At 37.2% G+C, this 19,771-nt stretch overlaps 1 protein-coding gene and 1 non-coding gene across 3 annotated transcripts; both read left to right on the plus strand.

The window, feature by feature from the left end:
* Positions 1 to 565: 565 nt before the first annotated feature.
* On the plus strand, positions 566 to 620 carry LOC129449408 (U7 small nuclear RNA). Its single transcript, XR_008646150.1, has one exon. It is a non-coding gene; the product is annotated as a U7 small nuclear RNA (small nuclear RNA).
* Positions 621 to 3,000: 2,380 nt separating this feature from the next.
* On the plus strand, positions 3,001 to 19,759 carry lpcat3 (lysophosphatidylcholine acyltransferase 3). Of its 2 annotated transcripts, none has more exons than XM_055209823.2 (13): positions 3,001 to 3,222; positions 4,159 to 4,266; positions 6,622 to 6,731; positions 6,823 to 6,916; positions 7,689 to 7,726; positions 10,835 to 11,013; positions 12,081 to 12,189; positions 14,137 to 14,223; positions 14,764 to 14,930; positions 15,083 to 15,230; positions 15,823 to 15,978; positions 16,062 to 16,186; positions 18,315 to 19,759. In XM_055209823.2, exons 1-12 carry the CDS (start codon positions 3,138 to 3,140, stop codon positions 16,179 to 16,181), a joined length of 1,401 nt encoding a protein of 466 aa, XP_055065798.2. In that variant the 5' UTR covers positions 3,001 to 3,137; the 3' UTR covers positions 16,182 to 16,186; positions 18,315 to 19,759. The 2 variants fall into 2 exon arrangements, with proteins under 2 accessions (XP_055065798.2, XP_055065799.2); XM_055209824.2 differs by having other exon boundaries at positions 3,005 to 3,222; positions 6,625 to 6,731.
* The last annotated feature ends 12 nt before the right edge of the window (positions 19,760 to 19,771 follow it).

A 19,771-nucleotide genomic window follows, 5' to 3' on the forward strand; every position in this document is an offset into this window, starting at 1 on the left:
GGTTTGAGTTTATATAAACGTGGGTTGTGGAGCTCCGCCCCGGTAGCTGTCATTGGCTGTGAACAGCACGCCCTCAGACGTAGACGGCGTGTGATCATGATAGTGAAGTTCATATTCAGTGATTTATTTGCCTGATTGTTCCAAGGAATAATGTACGAATTGGTTGTTTTGCATTATTGTTTTTTTAATGGGTTAAGAAAATGGTGGGTAAAGCAATATTTTTGTTTTATGTTTATAACTCAAGTAATATTGAACCATCAACAGAACTTGTTTAGACGTCCTATTTACCAAGGAGGACAGTAGAGGGCGGTAATATCTGTGGGCGGGTTTAAATTTACATACCCACAATGCCTTTCGAGTATGACATCTCTACAAATAATGTTTAAAAATTACAGGAAAAAATACCACATTAAGTAAGCGCGAATCTGTCAATTTAACAATTAGATTAGCTTATGTTGTTTTCTGGGTTCAACTCTTCAGGTATCTATTTCACCCGGTATCTGGTCACCATAAACCAGGTGACTGTCGAAAATAACGAGGAGGACCCCTTGACCAATAAAAATTTGGAAATTCGCTCTTTTAGTATTTGTCAAGAAGGTTTCCTTTAAAAGGAAGCCCATACCTTCTGTAGCAAAATAAGAAATATGTTTGATGTTATTATATATATTTGATAGTGATGATGATTTCATGCAGGTTTATAGAAGTGGCTGTGGTTTAAAACTATTTATTGTAGGATTGTTTTTATTTCGCACTAGATAGATGCAGTTTGAAGTAGCGTTTGTTATAGAAATTGTGCAATTTAATGAAATAAAGAACTTTAATAATGCAAGTATTCTAAATTACAGACGTAGTCGTGTGTTAAACTGTAAGGGGTGGTTTCCCAGACACGGATTAGCTTAAAACATTACTGGTGTATATTTAGAGGCAAAACAAAGGGCACTGATGTATTTTAAGAAATGTCAGTGCAAGTTGTTTTCAGTTTGGACAGCTTTTACATTTATTTTAGTCAAGGACTAGTCTAATCCCTCTCCGGGAAACCGCCCCTAAAATTCCTACTTTTAAGGGACAGTTCACTTTAAAATGAAAATTCTGTCATCATTTATTTACCCTCATGTTGCTCTAAACCTGTATAATTTTTTTTTCTGATGAACACAAAAGAATATATTTTGAGAAATGATGGTAAACACACAGCATATAGTGACTATTGACTTCCATAGTAGGAATTAAAAAATTTAGATGGAATTTAATAGGTACTTTCAACCATAGACATTATATACGTAGACACGACGTGCTGGAACGCATCAAGCGTCGGCGCCATATTGGATGGGTCTCCTCACTGTACGCTAGCACCAGAGTCAATCGGAGTTAACGGAAAGAAAGCAACTATGCCCGTATTTTGTGCAGCTTACAGTTGCAATAACCGGCGCAGTATTCATTCCAGATCACATGGGATTACATTTCACAAGTAAGATTGAACAATCATTTTGGTTATTATACGTTATCATTTATAATATTATGTCAATGTTCAGCAGTAACTGGTACTCTCTCTCTCATGATCTCTCGCTGTTTTTTCTTCACATTTGGTTTCCCAGTGATACAGGCATGAATGGGAAGTTGCTATAAAACGGGAGGGTTTTGTTCTGACAGAGTCGTCAAAGCTCTGTAGCAAATAGTATAGAACAAGAAGAGGGGAAACTCTGATTCGTTTTTGGCAACAGCCACTAGATGGCGCTTCAGTAGCGCGGCCGCCATTTTGGAATGAAAATTCTCAAAGCCAATTCATTCTCAATTCATTCATATTAAAATTAATTTAATACCTAATTACATAAAATACCTAATTACGTAAAAATTACATAAAAATTGTGTACTTTTACTTTTCTTGAGTAAAAGCACTAAAGTACTTTTTAAGTAAAAGTAAAAAAAGTAGATGTTTAATGTTGTAGATGTTTAAAATTATGACAATATGCTTCGGAATATAAGTTTTCCAAATAAAAACACTGATAACATACACATACCTGAAAATTGACTTTTATGTAGAAAGTAAAATACTTAAGTGGTGTCTGCCTCTGTCAATATGACATACTTAAAGAGCATAATACAAAGTATTTTAGCATGAAAGCAGTATTTTTCAATGTGTGACAGTGCCTATATCATAACTAAATCTCTGCCGCTTATAACAACTCAAACCATGTGAAAATCCAGTAAAAATTAGGGGAGTAATGATTATTCCTCATTAGAAATGAATGCAAGGGAGCGCACTGGAGACCCATCCAAGATGGCGGCCGCGCGATACGTCAGCTCCAATAGGCAGTTCATTCTACTAGGTGTCTACTTATATAATGTTTATGCTTTCAACTGTGTGCTTACCATCATTTATCAAAATATTTCCTTCATCATTTATCACAATACTTCCAAAATATTGTTTTCCTACTATGGAAGTCAATGGTCACTATCTGCTGTGTGTTTACCATCATTTCACAAAATATCTTCTTTTGTGTTCATCAGAAAAAAGAAATTCATACAGGTTTAGAACAACATGAGGATGAGTAAATGATGACAGAATTTTCATTTTAAAGTGAACTATCCCTTTAAATCGACGAACTCTTTGTTTGGGGATGTCATAAATTAATTTAAACACTAGAGGACAGTCGTGTCACACTGCTTTATAATATAAACTCACAAAGTGTTTACTTTATTACGAGCATTACAGTATTTTTGCATTTTGAAAATAATCCATCTTTTACAATAACTTACAGCCTAACCAGACACGGAAATGAACTTTAACTTAAAAAAACATGGTTACCACAAATTAACCGTGGTTTTACTAATGATAATTAATACCAAAAACATAGTCATTAAACTTTAATGAAACCATAATTAATTTGTGGTAATTTACCACGTAATTGGTAAACAAGTAGAAATTTAGGTGCTTTGAATGAATTTTTCAATAGTATTGCACGTGAAGTTTACAGAAATTTGGAGTAAAGGTCAATTGCATGGTTTTGGTGTGAATGGCGTGAGAAGTGGAGAGAGGAGGAGGAAAGGAGGAGAGGACGGAGTTAAGGAGTGCGTGGAGACCTCACGAGCGCCACACACTCACGGAAACTCAACCGCAGCTACTTCCGCCCACACTAAAGATGGCGGCTCCCTTCATGGAGAATTTGTCTGAATATTTAGGTTCACCCGAACCGGCGGTTCGACTGATTTTGTCTATATTATTAGGTAAGTGAACGACCTTCAGTGTGATCTTTTACGCTTTGCTATTAGACTGTGAGCAGTGTCATTGGAATCGTGGACAGTTATGTTGTTGTACTAGAAGTGTGCTTAAGTCAAAGCTGTCTAACCTGCTTCCAGCACCTCAAACAGCTTTACATTGCTTAACACACACTACCACACACCGATCTGACTGATTCTTCCCCAAAGCAAAGGTCGAACGGTGCGACCTACATGCCACGCGAGATATGCTGATTTGCACTCTTTACCTGCACCTACAACTGCAACTAGTTAAAGTCGTCAGACCTTTATTTGACAGCTGCTGCCTTTTCATTTTGCAGTAGCCTTTTGTTTCTCTGACTTACAGTTAGTTGTAACTGTTCAATGCAAATAATGGTTTGAAGGTTTCGGATTACACATAGTCATAGATAAGAATAGGAGTGAGAGAGGAGATAGCGGGGTTATGTACTTTGGTCTGGTGTATTACAATAACCTGGTTGACCAGTACAACCAGACTACCATAGGGCATTTAAGTTTCCTGCTCATTTGCATGATTTCCATGTTTGCCAAACTATTGGCACTAGCATGTTGTATTTTTAATTACTGTAAAAAAGTGCTATGATGCATGTATCCATTCATGCTTGTGTATAGATGTGTTTTATATAATCCAGAAGTATGATTAGTACGCTAATGGAACTCCTCTAGAGTTTAACTTGTGCATGATTATGTATGAAAGTCCAAAAAATGTCTTGTTGTTTTTTGTATGCATGGTGAAAAGCACAGAAAAGCCACATGTGAGATACAGAGAACTGTTTGTCTTGTCAGCTTGTTGATGTAGTGTAACACATGTTCACTTGAGCAGTGTGTCAGGAATAGTATGTTTCCAAATGCATCATGCCATGTGTCTAACCATATATTTTTTACTTTCTCTCTTTTCCTCTGTAGGTTATCCATTTGCACTGGCATACCGGTGGTTTTTCTTTTATCAGTCTGCAACATTTGTTCATCTGTTCCACACATTCACTGGGCTGGCGTTGGCCACATTTAACTTTGGTAAGCGATAAAAGCCAGAGCAGAAAAAGAGAGAAACTCAAAGAACTGAATGATAGCATTATTACTTCCATTACATTTCATTTTTGAGTTACAGAGGTCATGATCACATGATTGTCACACTTATAATCTATAAATGGGATAATCAGCTAGAGATTCATGGTCTAAATCTTACCCGTCAGACATTTAAATGTCTTCAATGAGTCTTCAATGGATTTTAAAGACGTGTTTTCTTATACTGTAGCTTCCTCAAATTTAATGATCAGTTCTCAGGAACTCAGTGGTTGACTTGACAGTTTGCGGTTTTACATATCATATATATGGTGCTGTTATACAGTCACTCTGGAATGTCAGCTCATTTGCATGGAAACAATGGCTTATTTAAGAGAAGACAAAACCCGAATTAATTTGGAATCTTTCAAAAAAGAACAGCATGATGGACTTCTTTTATTTGTTCTGCTTTAAAATCAAAAAGACTTTATGCTTTTAAAGTAAAAGTAATAACTTGAAGCATCACTGCAATGTCAACAACGATCCTATATATTGCTTGCTACATATTAATACTCACACTATGGGAGTTTTAAAGGAACACGCCCAGATTTTGGGAATTTAGCTTATTCACCGTATCTCCCAGAGTTAGATAAGTCCATACTTACCTTTCTCATCTCCGTGCGCGCCGCAACTCCGTCCGACGCAGCCCCCGCCAGCCCAGCTCAGCACAAAGACCGGAAGTAAATAGCTCCCGCCAGCAAACCGCTCCCAACAAGTGACAAAACAACGCCAACATCTTCCTATTTATGTGTTGTGATTTGTATAGTCACACCGTGTACAAATAACAAGGTCATATGAGACACAGCGATCTTTTAACAGTATATATACTGGGAACTATATTCTCAGAAGGCGAAGCACTGCTACTTGGGCGGAGTGATTTGCTCACAGCACCCGAGAAGCCCCTGGTGAGGAGCAAATCACTCCGCCCAAGTAGCAGTGCTTCGTCTTCTGAGAATATAGTTCCCAGTATGTATACTGGGAACTAGTCTGGGAAACCGCCCCTTAATGTTTAATATATGCTAAAAAACTTAATAATTTTATATATATATAATTTTATTTATTCTCAAATAAAATAAATGTTATGTATTATTTTCAGTTCTAATTACATTATTTTTTACTAAATATAATAAATTTATGTGCTACAAAAGATACGTTTTTATAGAAATAAATCTATTCAATAACCATTTATGTGTATATATATATATATATATATATGTATATTAGATTTATTTCTATAAAAACATATCTTTTGTAGCACATAAATTTAGCGTATATTTACTAAAAAAAAATGTAATTAGAACTGAAAATAATATATAACATTTTTTTTATTTGAGAACAGTTTTACCAGTTTTTCACATGTTAGTAGTAAAAAACACTCATTAGATCAGTTTTACAGCAACACTGTGTGTACTGTAGACACATTTATTCAAAGTGACTAAAACTAACTTCAAGTCAAAAAGTGTTTTAAAAAAAGTAGGTTCAAAGGTTTAAAAATACAATCAGCATATTTTTCAGAGATGTCAAAGAAGCTTTGGGGTCAATTTGACCCCAAAAACACTGTGTATAGAAACACTGTGGGATAGAGACACGAGGTCTTGTTGTCATTGTGATGACCTCTGATGGGAAGAGTGTGGTTAATGAGAATATGAGTGGCAACTAAAAAGTAATTTATTGAAAACGGATGAATGTTGTGTTGGAAAATGTGACTCTTAACTGATATGTGCTTCTATTTCTGTGCACTTGATTCCTTTATTTCTTAATGCTGCAATTGGATATAACAGCAGGTCTGTCTCTCTTTGTCTTTATTTCATTTTTTGCTCATATTGTTCTGATATTTTTATATCTGCATCTTTTGCTCTCATTGCCTAGACTTTCTTAAACTTTTTCTTTTTGTGCATTAAAGTGATAGTTCACCCAAAAATAAATAATGACATTATTTACTTACCCTCAAGCTGTTACAAAACTGTATAAATTACTTTGTTCTCCATAAAAATTAAGGACCAAACAGATCTGGGGCACCATTCACTTCCTTAGTATCATTATTTTCCTGCTGTAGAAGTCAATGGTGCCCCAGATTGCTTGGTTACAAACATTCTTTAAATATCTTCATTTGTGTTCATCAGAACAAGGAAATGTATACAGGTTTGGAACAACTTGAGGGTGAGTAAATGATGACAGAATTAAAAATTTTGGGTGACCTATCCCTTTAACTTTCAAAATGTAATATTGTTTATAAACTGTTATATTGTCACCAAATGGATCACTGCTGTTGAACTGCAATAACACAGTCTCCTTCTGTCCTCATCTCAGGGTCTCAGGTCTATCACTCTTTCGTATGCATAATCATTCAGTTCCTGTTAGTAAGGCTGATGGGAAGGACAGTGACATGTGTCCTGACTAGCTTTATATTTCAGATGGTAAGAAGACACACCCACTTAATCACCTCTGTCTCTTTTTTCTTTATCTTTTAAAATAATGTATTTAAGTGTCTTAATGTTTGTGTGGCAGATATATCTGTTGACGGGTTATTACTACACTGCCACAGATGAGTATGATATCAAATGGACCATGCCACACTGTGTCCTCACGCTAAAACTTATTGGTAAGATTCCTGGCTCCTCCTTATTTATTACTCCACAGTTTTATGTATTTACAAAAAGAAGACACATTTTGCACAATGCATTGAGGGAAATAAGCATGTACCGCAGTTGTACCATTACAAATCAGCACTGTGGCAGTACCATGGTACAAGGTGGTGTAAGATAGTAATGTCAGGGTGCATAGATATAAACTATGGTAATAAAGATAATCATATTGCTAATACCCTCAGGTGAGAATACCATGATGCATATCCTGACAATACAGCTACTATCAGAGTACCGGCTGGGAAACGATTAATCGCGACTAATCGTTTGCAGAATAAAAGTTTTTGTTTGCATCATATATATGTGTGTAATGTGTATAATAATTATGTATATATAAATACACACACATGCATGTATAATTTTAAGAAAAAAACTATTTATATATTAAGTATTTATAATTATATAAAATATCAATTATATTTCAAAAGAAAAATGTATATACAAATGTAAATATTTCTTAAATATATACTTGCATCTGTGTGTATTTATATATACATAATATTATACACAGTACACACTTATATATGATGTAAACCAAAACTTTGCAAACCATTAGTCGCAATTAATCGTTTCGCAGCCCTGCCATGCACCACGTCCATGCTGACATCATAGTACTTGTAGTACATTTGTTATTGTTCTTTTTTTAAATGGGTGAAATATGTTTCTAGTAATAAGTAGTTGTTCATTTATGGCAAGTGCGTGAATGATGATTTTAATTTCTAATTGTAGGTTTATCACTTGATTACTATGATGGTGGAAAAGAACCAGTGAGTTTGACTTACATTTTAAACATGTCTTTTTTTCTCTCTCTTCTCCTCATATCATTATCTCACGACTTTTCCTTTTCCTCTTGCTGTTTGTACAATTATGCATGATTTGAATCTATTGAACTGTTAAGGAATCAGTGTATCATCTTCAGTTCTGTAGCAGACTTTCTGCTATATGGTCATTATGGAACAGTGTAATGATGCCTGGCAAGGTGAAGTGTAGTGTTTTATGAATGTCTGTCATTGGTGAAGCGTTCCCTTGGTCGTAAATGTGTATTCTTTTAGCTCATCTGTGCCTTTATTGCAATCAACCCTCCGCCTTTTTAACAGAATTTTTTTGTGTGGTTGTGGGCTTGGGCCATATCTTTGTTCATCTCTTCCTGTGTAATTTAGCATAGCTTATTTAGCAGTTTTTTTTTAAAGGAGAAGAGTGTTATTTCTGGGCCAGTTTTTTCAAACACGCACTTGTTTGTTAGTTCCACTGGCTCAACAAATATATTTTCCCATCTTAAATTGATCAGAAACTTTCAAATTCTTAAAACATTTTTAAACGTAATTTTTTTTGAGAGTTTTTGTGTACCGACTTTTATTTGTTGTTTTTCCAAAGTGACTTACGGGGCATTCAAGGGACACATTTTATCAGTATGTGTGCTCCCTGGGCATCAAGCCCACACAATTACACAATTACACAGCTCTTTGTCTGTAATATCTTCCTTTTTGTTCATAAATATATGGCTATAAGAAATCTATTTTAAATTTACTTTTTTGGGTGCTGAAAAAATATGTTAATTGATTTTTCTTTGTGTAAGTGACATATATAAAAAAAACAAACATTTAAACAATATTATTAAATACTAGCCAATTCATAAACAAAATCTTGTAGAATTCTTTTTTTTAGATTTAAAGGTGCAGTGTGTTGATTTTAGCTGCATCTAGTGGTGAGATTGCGAATTGCAACCAAGGCTCAGTCCGTCACCTGTTCCTTTCCAAGCGCATAAAGAAACTGCAGTAGCGCCACTGTACAAACATGTCATAGTCTGAGACAACATAGTGACAAAAGCTACACTTAAAAACATACTGTAAGGGGGCGTGCACACCAAAGCTTTTACGCCCGTGGCCGGTGCATGTTTTAAATTGTTTCCAATGGAACTCGCCGTTTTTCAAATAAGCCAGCAGCCAGCGTTTTTTTCACATTGAAAGCGCTGAGAGTTGAAAGAGATTCAACTTTGGGTGAAAATCTCCGCTCGTCAATGTCATTTCTCACACGCCTGTCCAATCACAGTGAAGGAGGGGCGGGACAAGTATCACAACAACCAAACGTTTCACAGCTTAAGTATCACAGCTACCGAAGCACTTGGCTGAAGGAAGCTGTCGCTTAGGGTTGCCGCGGTGACAGAATTTTCCCACCGGTTAATCGGCGCGTCACAAACCCGGTGATCCCGGTATCACCGGGTGGGAGGGGCTTATAAATGAGCATGCCGACGTGTGCATTTTACTTTCACTTTTGAATCACGCAACTGTTTAAATGCATTGCTTGCGTACGCGGCGTTAAATCGCGTATGAATTTGCATGCAATGCGAGTGCAACAGCTGGTTTAATTAAGTGCTTGAGTCAATGTGCGCAGGTAATTCTCACAGAACCTGCCAGCCGCAAGCAGAGCAACCGGCTACTTCTCCATAAAGTGCTGCTTGAATGATGGGTTTATTATTTTTCTTGATGAAAAACACAACAACAGAACGATCCAGCTTATATTAAACATCATATATGTATATTATAATAAAAACGAGTAAGCATGCAGCTTCAGTCATCGTCTGGTCGGTCAGCTCGCCTCGCACACTGACTGACAGAAATAAATGAAATCTGACACCTGTGGCTGCTCTGTGACGTGACGCGCGTTCAGCTCCGCTGAATTCAGGCAGCAGACACATTCAGTTCTTAGTGTTTGCTCTCTCTAATGAAACTAAATGATTTAATTACACGAAAATATCAAAACGACGGTGAAATACGGTGTCGCGGTGGGCAAACCGGTGAGAGGCTGAAGCACCGGTAATCACCGTTTCACCAACTATCGCGGCAAGCTTACTGTCGCTCAGCTGAAAAATAGCTGGCATTCGGCGTCCTCCAGGGGTTGTCAGCCGCGTAAAAAGCTTTGGTGTGTCCCGCCCCTTAAAAACATGGCAGCACAAAATGTCGACTTCAATGAAGTGGACCTGCGATGTATGTAGATAAAATGTATCATTCCAATGCTGCGTTTACACCTGCCGCGGTAGAGGTCGTTAAAGCAACACTAAAGAGTTTTTTTTACCTTAAAATAACGTTTTCAAAAAAGTTTCAGTCGTTCATCCACCCGAAACAGGGTGAACGGCACTTTCACATTCGCTTTGTAGCCCTCTATCGTCCAAAACCGCACTAAAGAAGTTTCCAACCGTCGGGCCGCGGTCCTGTAGTTCGAATGAAAACTACAAAAACTTGCTTTACAGCAGACATACAATCAAATCAGAGCCAGCTTTGCTGCAGTAGGGTAAATTATTTACGACAGTGGTAATGGACAATTCCACTTCCAACCTGTAGGGGGAGCAAAGAGCAAAAACTCTTTAGTGTCTTTAAGTCAATGCAAAGACGTGATTAGGCATCATGCAGCGTGGTACGCGTGGTGCGTTCCGCGCGAAATGAGCTTTGCCATGGGAAATGCGCAAGTTGAAAAATCTGAACTTTGACGGATTTCCGCGTCGCGTTAACCAATCAGGACCTTGCTGTAGTAGTGACGTGATTACAGGAAATGTCTCGAATGACTAGAATTTCATGCGCGGCTTTCACGCGCGAATGAAGCAAGTAAACTCAAATGTTCAAGCGTCCAACTATGCGCGTATATCGCGTTTTTGCCGCCTCTACTGCGGCTGGTGTAAACGCAGCATAAGGTAATAAAAACATAATGGTTCATTATGCGAGGTCTTTATACATCACTGAAATTATAGTAATGTTTATAAAATCGCCTTTCTGTCAATAGATCCTCCTAAAATGTACACAGTGCACCTTTAGGTCTGTTTTTGACGGTCTCTACTAAAGTTTCACATCTTCAGTTATTGTTATGTGTACTATTATTTATAGTCTCAGCAGAATAAAGAGCAAAAGTTGGCTGCTCTCAACTCTACACCATCTCTGCTGGAGGTGTTTGGTTTCTCATACTTCTATGGAGGCTTCCTTGTAGGGCCTCAGTTCACATTACGAAACTACCAGAAGCTGGTATCCAGAGAGATGTCTGATTGCCCTGGTCAGCCTCCCAACAGGTAAACACACGTTCTCGCGCATTAGAAACAGATACACAAGCCTCAAAATATTCTGTCGAAGAAATGATTGATTCTGAAATGAAGAATTGACTCTCTTTCAGTTTATACGTTTGAATGGCCACGCCCCATAGTGTGTTTTGCAACAACATGAATAATTGCATCATTTTTTATTAATTATGCATATTTTTGATGTGTAGAAAACATTTCTCAATACTATGTTCAGTAGTGACAAAACATGCAAAAGTCTAAGTTAGCTTTATTGATTATTACCAAAGATATTAAATATTAACAAGATGAGTCACTGGTATTGATATGAATGGGGGAGATTGCAGCGGTCAGAATGGCCGCTGTAGTCCCGCCTCCTAGTAAAAAGAGGCAATCATCAATAATGTAATCCTCTGAGAGAGTGAGTTTGCGCATGCACAAAATCAACAGATCTTGTTTGTCTTGTTCTTACAAGACCTGGAGGCATTGCAAATATGGCGGTGGAGTGATGTGGCTCCCCTAAAATGACTTTAGTATTACATAATACTTTTCTACATTTATTTTACAGTATTTTTTATGATTAATAACGTAATAATCTCACAATGTAATTTGTTTGGTTTTATTCATTGATTTCATCTATGACATGACCTGAAATATATCAAAGTTATATTTTCACAAAATGTTCTTTGCTTTATGTAGAAAATGGTACATTGCAAAAAATGACTAGCTGGGTTTTCACAGATTGGGTCACCAATTATAATTTGAATTACAATGGTGTTTGCTACAATCGCTCCATTGAGCTGGAGTTTGAAAGAAGGCTTTGAAAGAGCCGTCGCTGTTGTTTTCTTTTTTCTTGTGTTTCTAGCTTAAGGGATCAACAATAAAAATAAATAAATAAATAATAATAATAAACCGGTTTTGCTTTTAACTCCTGTTCTTAGCACACACCTACGCCGTGAGGGTAGACTAGCAAGCATTAATATCACAACTTGTCCTTGGTTTTAATCATAACTTAAAATAATTCTTACTCATTCTTCATGAACTATCATGAATCAAACACTTCCCACCTTTTTTTTTTGCAGTGTGTTTCCAGCAATGAAGAGATTTACTTTGGGTATCATCTTCCTAGCCATCTTTACGATAGGTGGTCCGTACTACCCGGATAGCTACTACTTAACAGATGAGTATGAGGTCAGTAAATCAATGAATACACAGACACAATGCATGTTTGATGTTTTCAAGTCTAGGTGTTTATGGATTAATAACCTTGAAACCTAAATTATATGGATATTCGATTTTGTTTTATGATCTGATACAGATCTGATCTGTACAGTCTGGTTACTTACAGTGAGGAAAATAAGTATTTGAACACCATGCTATTTCACAAGTTCTCCCGCTTGGAGATCATGGAGGGGTCTGATTCTGAAGTTGTCATCGTATGTGCATGTTCACTGTGAGAGACATAATCTAGGAGGAATCCTGAAATCACAATGTATGATTTTTTTTTGACTGTTTGTTTGTATGATACAGCTGCAAATGAGTATTTGAACACCTGAGAAAATCAATGTTAACATTTGGTACAGTAGCCTTAGTTTGCAATCCCAGAGATCAAACGTTTCCTGTAGTTTTTCACACACTGTAGGAGGGGTTTTGGCCCACTCCTCCACACAGATCTTCTCCAGATCAGTCAGGTTTCTGGCCTGTCGCTGAGTAACACGGAGTTTGAGCTCCCTCCAAAGATTCTCTATTGGGTTTAGGACTGGAGACTGGCTAGACCACGCCAGAACCTTTATGTGATTCCTACAGAGCCACTCCTTGGTTATCCTGGCTGTGTGCTTCTGGTCATTGTCATGTTGGAAGACCCAGCCTCGACCCATCTTCAATGCTCTAACTGAGGGAAGGAGGTTGTTCCCCAAAATCTCGCAATACATGGCCCCGGTCATCCTCTCCTTAATACAGTGCATTCGCCCTGTCCCATGTGCAGAAAAACACCCCCAAAGCATGATGCTACCACCCCCATGCTTCACAGTAGGGAGGGTGTTCTTGGGATGGTACTCATCATTCTTCTTCCTCCAAAGACGTTTAGTGGAATTATGACCTAAAAGTTATATTTTGGTCTCATCTGACCACATGACTTTCTCCCATGACTCCTCTGGATCATCCAAATGGTCATTGGCAAACTTAAGATGGTCCTGGACATGTGCTGGTTTAAGCAGGGGAACCTTCCGTGCCATGCATGATTTCAAACCATGACGTGGTCCCAGCTCTTTTCAGGTCATTGACCAGCTCTTCTCGTGTAGTTCTGGGCTGATTTCTCACCTTTCTTAGGATCATTGAGACCCCACAAGGTGAGATCTTGCATTCAAGCCTTGTGGAGGTGTACAATTTTGTCTCTAGTGTCTTTGGACAGCTCTTTGGTCTTTTTCATTTTAGTAATTCGATTCTTACTGATTGTATGGGGTGGACAGGTGTCTTTATACAGCTAACGACCTCAAACAGGTGTGTCTAATTTAGGATAATAAATGGAGTGGAGGTGGACATTTTAAAGGCAGACTAACAGGTCTTTGAGGGTCAGAATTCTAGCTGATAGATAGGTGTTCAAATACTTATTTGCAGCTGTATCATACAAATAAATAGTCAAAAAATCATACATTGTGATTTCTGGATTCCTTTTTTTTTTTTATTATGTCTCTCACAGTGGACATGCACCTATGATCACAATTTCAGACCCCTTCATGATTTCTAAGTGGGAGAACTTGCAAAATTGCAGGGTGTTCAAATGCTTATTTTCCTCACTCTACCTCACTATAAGTGAAAATGCTTTTCGTCAGCTTTCATTTGGCCATTATTTATATATCCTTGAAAATGGAAATTGCTTGCTGCAAGCGGAATATCTGCATTACAGCTGGCGCTATGCGAGAGTTATAATTGCATTGTACAAACTGTGAAATATGCAGAAAAATATTCATCATCATTAACCGAACCACCTTCCCCAGACACATATAGACTTATTCACTGATGTTTTATAAACTTAAATGAAGCGAAGCTTTTTATAATTTGATTTTTTTTATAAAATCACACCGGGAGATCATAATGAAAAGTTGCTTATTGCTTTTTCTGTTTTCATTTGTGGTTTAGGCTCAACCTTTCCTATACAAGTGCTTCTATATCCTTCTGTGGGTAAAAATAAATCTGTACAAGTACATCAGCTGCTGGCTGATCACGGTGAGTAAACGGCACGACCACAAACGCCTGTAAAGAATACACTTGAGATAATTGAGAGTCATTACACTTCACGCTGTGCAGACTGTCAGTTAATATGCTCTTGGAGAAATGTTAGCTGAGTAACAAGCTAGTTATAGGCATGGCTTTATTTTTGGAGATTGTGAAACTGGCCCTTTGTGTGTTTTACGAGCCTTGAAGTAGCGTAACACGCTACACCTGTTCAGACTTGGAAGATGCTGAACAGGTTTTTTTAGTATAAAATTGTCTATTGGTTTTTGTTTGTAAAAGAAACAATCATCCTGTTTTCGTGCCACATTTGTATATTTACTTACATGGGCACTAAAAAATAAAATAAGATTTGAGTTGCCCCTAAAATGTATGAAATTCAGCACAGTACATATTTATCACTTTCAGTGGCAAATTTGAATTATGTTTAACCAGATGCTGCCTGTGTAATGTTAAATGAACGTCCAAGGTCAGTGAAGTTTACAATCTCACTTTCTTTATCTCTCTCTCTCATTTTTATATACATATTTTTAGGAAGGTGTGTGTATACTTTCTGGGCTGGGCTATAAAGGGAAGGATGAAAAAGGGGAGCACCAATGGGATTCCTGTGCCAATGTAAGGGTGTGGTTATTTGAGACCACACCCCTGTTTACAGGCACCATCAACTCCTTCAACATCAACACAAATGCTTGGGTTGCCAGGTGTGCACATTTTGTTTATCCTTTTTTCATTTCCTTGAGACATTTTTAACACTTTATTTTGGGTAAAATGTAAAAAAAATAATAGTATGTATGTATTTATGCATTCATTTATTTACTCTCTCTCTCTCTTTGTGTTTTTATCTCCAACACAGTCATGTTTTTAAGAGGTTGAAGTTCTTGGGTAATAAGCTGTTGTCTCAGATGTTCACATTGTTATTTCTGGCGGTCTGGCACGGCTTGCACTCAGGGTACTTCATCTGCTTCTCCATGGAGTTCATCATTGTCAATGTGGAGAAGCAGGTAACCATGGCAACATTGCTATAGCAGAGCGAGGTGTGAAGTTGTTTTGAATCAAGATGACTAAAGTCTGTGAACCACATGCTTTGGTAACAACCTTCAAAAGATTTTGAAGTTGCAGGCTTTGGAAATGTAGTAAAATCAAATTTGAGTTTAAGGTAGTTGAACTAACTAAATTGCTCAACGAAAGCTGTTGGGCAAAATAGGATTCAATTTAATATGAAGTTGACTTTAGCAGAAGTGTATTAACAGTGTAGCACAGAGTATTAGATTATTCAAGTGTTGCCGAAGTTTATTTGTCATGTGGAGAGCTTAAACTGTTATGAAACAGCTATAAGAAAGTGTAGTGAACCACCTCAAAGGTCGTGCATTGAATGAAAGTCAATGGAATGCTTACAAATTGCATGTCCTGTCTGTACCAACCAATTTTTGGAGGGCTGGTGCTACAAGCTTGATCACTAACCTCAAGAGCAAAGAAAATCACTTTGGGTGAACTTTGACTCTAGGTAATATTAAAACATTGTGCACATTTTCTTACACAAAAGCTCTAGTGACCTGACTGTTAATAATATGCTTTATTATAATGTTTTTGCAGGCTCAGGCTCTTGTGCGGGACAGTCCGATGTTGACGTCTATAGCCCAAGGCCCTCTCTATCCATTCATTTACGTAGTGCAGCAGTTAATTCACTGGCTTTTTATGGGGTACTCTTTAGTGCCATTCTGTCTCTTCACTTATGACAAGTGGCTCAAGGTTTGTACTTTTACCATCACGATCCTGTACTCCCGTGACTTCTTGATGTCTCGTGTTAAATTTGATTCTTTTTGTTTTTTTAGGTTTACTCCTCCGCATATTTCTGCGGTCATGTATTTTTCCTTACTGCCTTATTCATCCTGCCGTACCTGCGTAAGGTATTTGTGCCTCGAAAAAGAGGCAGTGACGAAAAGGAAGATTAAAAATGGTAAAACATTTGTATTATCTATCTGTTCTCTCTTTTTTTATCACATATACTCCAATCTCATTCCTGTTTCTGTCACTGTTTTAAATCACTTTACTGCATGAGTGCTGTGTCTTTCCTTGTTTTTAGAGACTAAAGAAAGATCTTTGCACACTGAAGTAATTTTTGCGTTTTTTTGTGTTTTCGTTATCCTATAAGTTCTTCACGCACACTAACCTTGCACACTATATCCAGTGCGTATTAATTTATCGGTTGCAAAGTAATCGCAAACCATAAAAAATTAAGTCTTCGTAACGTTAGCACTCATTAGCAATGAGCTATCATTTTGCTAACTTGAGCAAGGCAGCTGCTGTCCACTTCTCCATGTATGTGTGCCCTATTTTCCAGGGCATATTCTGGAGTTTGAGGTTCTCTTGTACAGTCGCTCTCATGTCAAAATCCGACACCTATCAAAATGCTTGCAACAGATATGAAAAAAATGCAGAACATTTAACCTGAACCGAATTTTTTATGACAGACGGATGTTTTGGAGGCAGTGTGTAAGCGTAAATGACACATGATGTTAAATTTATTTTTTAACATCCAAAAGTTTTATATTTTAGACCCAGTGTGCAAAGAACTTAATTCTGATAATGATCTTAGGCAAATAGAAAATATAAATATGTAGCGTATAATTAAACTTTTACTGTCTTATTTTGTCATTGAACAACATTAAAGTTTTTAAAAAGTACATGTACAAATGTCTTAGGCCACCATGCCACCATTAGTTTTGTTTTTGCAATGGTATAGTGGTCATATATAATTAATTATTTCTCAGTCTCTTTATTCGACTACAACCAGAAAATACAATAAATTTGTACGCGATATTTGAAAACAGAGTAAAATTATAAGCTAAACTGTCAGGTATTTAGTGTGACCTCCCCTTAGGGTGTTTAAACGCGGCTAAAAACGGCAGGGCGGGTGCCAACTTTTTTCAGCTGGATGCTTTGGTGCTATGATACTTCTTTTCTGTTTATCAGTCGTTAACCGATGCCCTGGTTTGTTGATGTGGTATTTGTCCCTCCCCCTCCGCCACGAGCACAGCGTTTCACCCAAAGTTGAAGATTTTTCAACTGGCGCTGAGAGCGGAAAAAACTGACAAATGCGCCCACTGCTGCCATTTTTAAAGGGGACATATCATGAAAATCTGACTTTTTCCATGTTTAAGTGCTATAATTGGGTCCCCAGTGCTTTTATTAACCTAGAAAATGTGAAAAAGATCAACCCAGTAAGTTTTGGTAAACTACACTCTGCAAGCATGTGAAATAATAGGTCATTGGAGATAATACCACCCCTTAATCTGCACTATCCATGGCACTGCCATGTAGTGCAGAGATCAGCTCATTTGCCTTTTAAAGCGTCAATTTTAACATGTTTTATACCACGGGGCTGTTGAATGCTGTATTCTGATTGGCTGAGAAATGTTCCGTGGGTATGCATTAATTTCTGATAACTGCACACCTAACTTGCCAAATGTCTTAAAAATAGGCACCAAAGCATGTTTGTGGTAACCGTGGTATAAGAGGAATAATTGACGATGGGCCATTGAATTATTTGAAAATAATGCACCTTGGGTGTGCATTATTTTCTTATATATGGCCCGTCGTCAATTATTTCTTACATAATAAATTATCTATATGGTATTTTGAGCTAGAACTTCACGTACGTACTCTGGGGACACCAAAGATTTATTTGACATCTTTAAAAAGTCTTGTGAAATGCATGGCACTTTCATTGGAAACATACGCTAGCCACAGGTGTAAACGCCTTGGTGTACATGCCCCCTTACACTCAAGCAGTAGCAGAAACCTGCAGGCTCTCTTAAACCTAAATTAAATTAAACCAAACCCTAATTTCTAAATCTAATGACCTCAAGACTCTGGTATCTCTTAAAAGAGTTAAAGACGTGGTTACTGCCAAGGGAGGTGACCTTAAATACTGACTTTTTAACTGAAGAGGCCATTTAGTTTTTTTAGATTTAGTGTACATACTTCCTGTATTTTCTGTTTGTATCCTAGTGCAGTAGACCAAGTGTGAAACAGTTGTGTGTTAATATGTCAAATATTATAATTTGTCTCTCTTTCTCTTACAGGTATCCCTGTTTGGAGCTGTCTAAAGTAAATTGAGATGAACTGTGACTTTTAAAGAGGATCTGACTGGGACAACTTTTAAGGCCTTTAGTAATATATATATTACTATATACACATACAACAATGATGAACTGTATGTGTAAAAATGTTAATCATTTGAGGTGGACTGTAATGAAAAGGGTTTAAAGCTGCAGAGATACATGCAGTTTGAGGTTCAATATTCGTTAAAGGCGATTTACTGCTATTTGGTGGATGAAAATAATGATACTGTATATGCTCATACCATTGCACTCATTACTCAGTAATGATCTCATTTCCCGCTTCCTAAGTCAGAGAACCGGTCACACATGCACTTTTAGAGGGGCTGGAGACAAATGAGATCTTTTTGTTTTCTTTGCTTGAAGAACATCCACAAACCCATATTCACTTAGATTGATAAAAGACACTGAAATGTGAAACACAAAGTGTGTACAGTGTATGCTCAGCATTGCCTGGCAATTATAAATGAATGTTTTTCATTTACCGTATGTAACAGTTTTTGTTTTCTTGTAATCAGGTAACTCATTGGGTTTCTTTTTTATGGGGTTTATGCTAGCTGCTGTTTTTTTAAGCATTTGGACACTGATTCAAAGAAAGGTTACATCCACCGATCCATCCGACCGTCTCATTCTTTCACTCCATGTCTGTCCGTTCATCTCACACTTTTTATTTCCATCGTTCACTACGTCAAGTGAATCAGTTTTGTCCATTGTTTGAGTGAAACCACAGAAATGGCATCTATACACTATTTACCATAATATGTTAAAAATATGAGGGCAAATTTGTGTCAGTATTATCAAGGGCAGAGTATTACACAGTACATTGAGATCCCAGTGGGCACTTATCGTTGCCTACATTTCACACTGCTCACTCTTGTTGATTCAGCAGAGCACTATTAAAAATCTGTTAACAGGACAGTGCTATGTTATTCAGATTGCAGAAGTGTTGTGTAATGTCGAAAAAGTGTCACTTTCAAGCATTGCACTGTGAACTTTCTCTTTTATTTCTCTAGTCTCAGTATCTCTCACGGTAAATCCAAATCTTTCTCTGCCTTCAGGACTCTGTGATCTGCTCTCAGTTATTCCAACATATATTTGCCTTCATAAATCCGTTTTGTACGACATGACATATTGAAGATTGTTGGCACAAATGTACATCACACTTCAGTGAGAGCGATTTTTCAGTTCTGCACCCAGACACAATCCAAGGGAGCAGGGACTCACTGTAGCATCTCAAATGTTTTATAATATTTATACACGTGGTTGCAAATGTTAATGTAGAGTTAATTGTTATGGAGAGGATGAACTACTTTTGCCTTATTGCTACCAAAAGAGAGAACAAACGTTTTAAATGAAACTGTTTTTCTAATATTCATTAAAATGCTGGATTTTAACAAAATTACACTGAATATGTGTGTTCT

Source organism: Misgurnus anguillicaudatus, chromosome 10, assembly GCF_027580225.2.
Source record: "Misgurnus anguillicaudatus chromosome 10, ASM2758022v2, whole genome shotgun sequence".
NCBI classification, from domain to species: Eukaryota; Metazoa; Chordata; class Actinopteri; order Cypriniformes; family Cobitidae; genus Misgurnus; species Misgurnus anguillicaudatus.

Bases quoted from the DNA above. Each gene is read 5' to 3' on its own strand.
- lpcat3 (XM_055209823.2), top strand. From the start codon at position 3,138: ATGGCGGCTCCCTTCATGGAGAATTTGTCTGAATATTTAGGTTCACCC. The intron at 6,917-7,688 runs GTAAGATTCCTG...TTCTAATTGTAG, and splicing joins CCTCACGCTAAAACTTATTG to GTTTATCACTTGATTACTAT. The intron at 15,231-15,822 runs GTAACCATGGCA...ATGTTTTTGCAG, and splicing joins TTGTCAATGTGGAGAAGCAG to GCTCAGGCTCTTGTGCGGGA.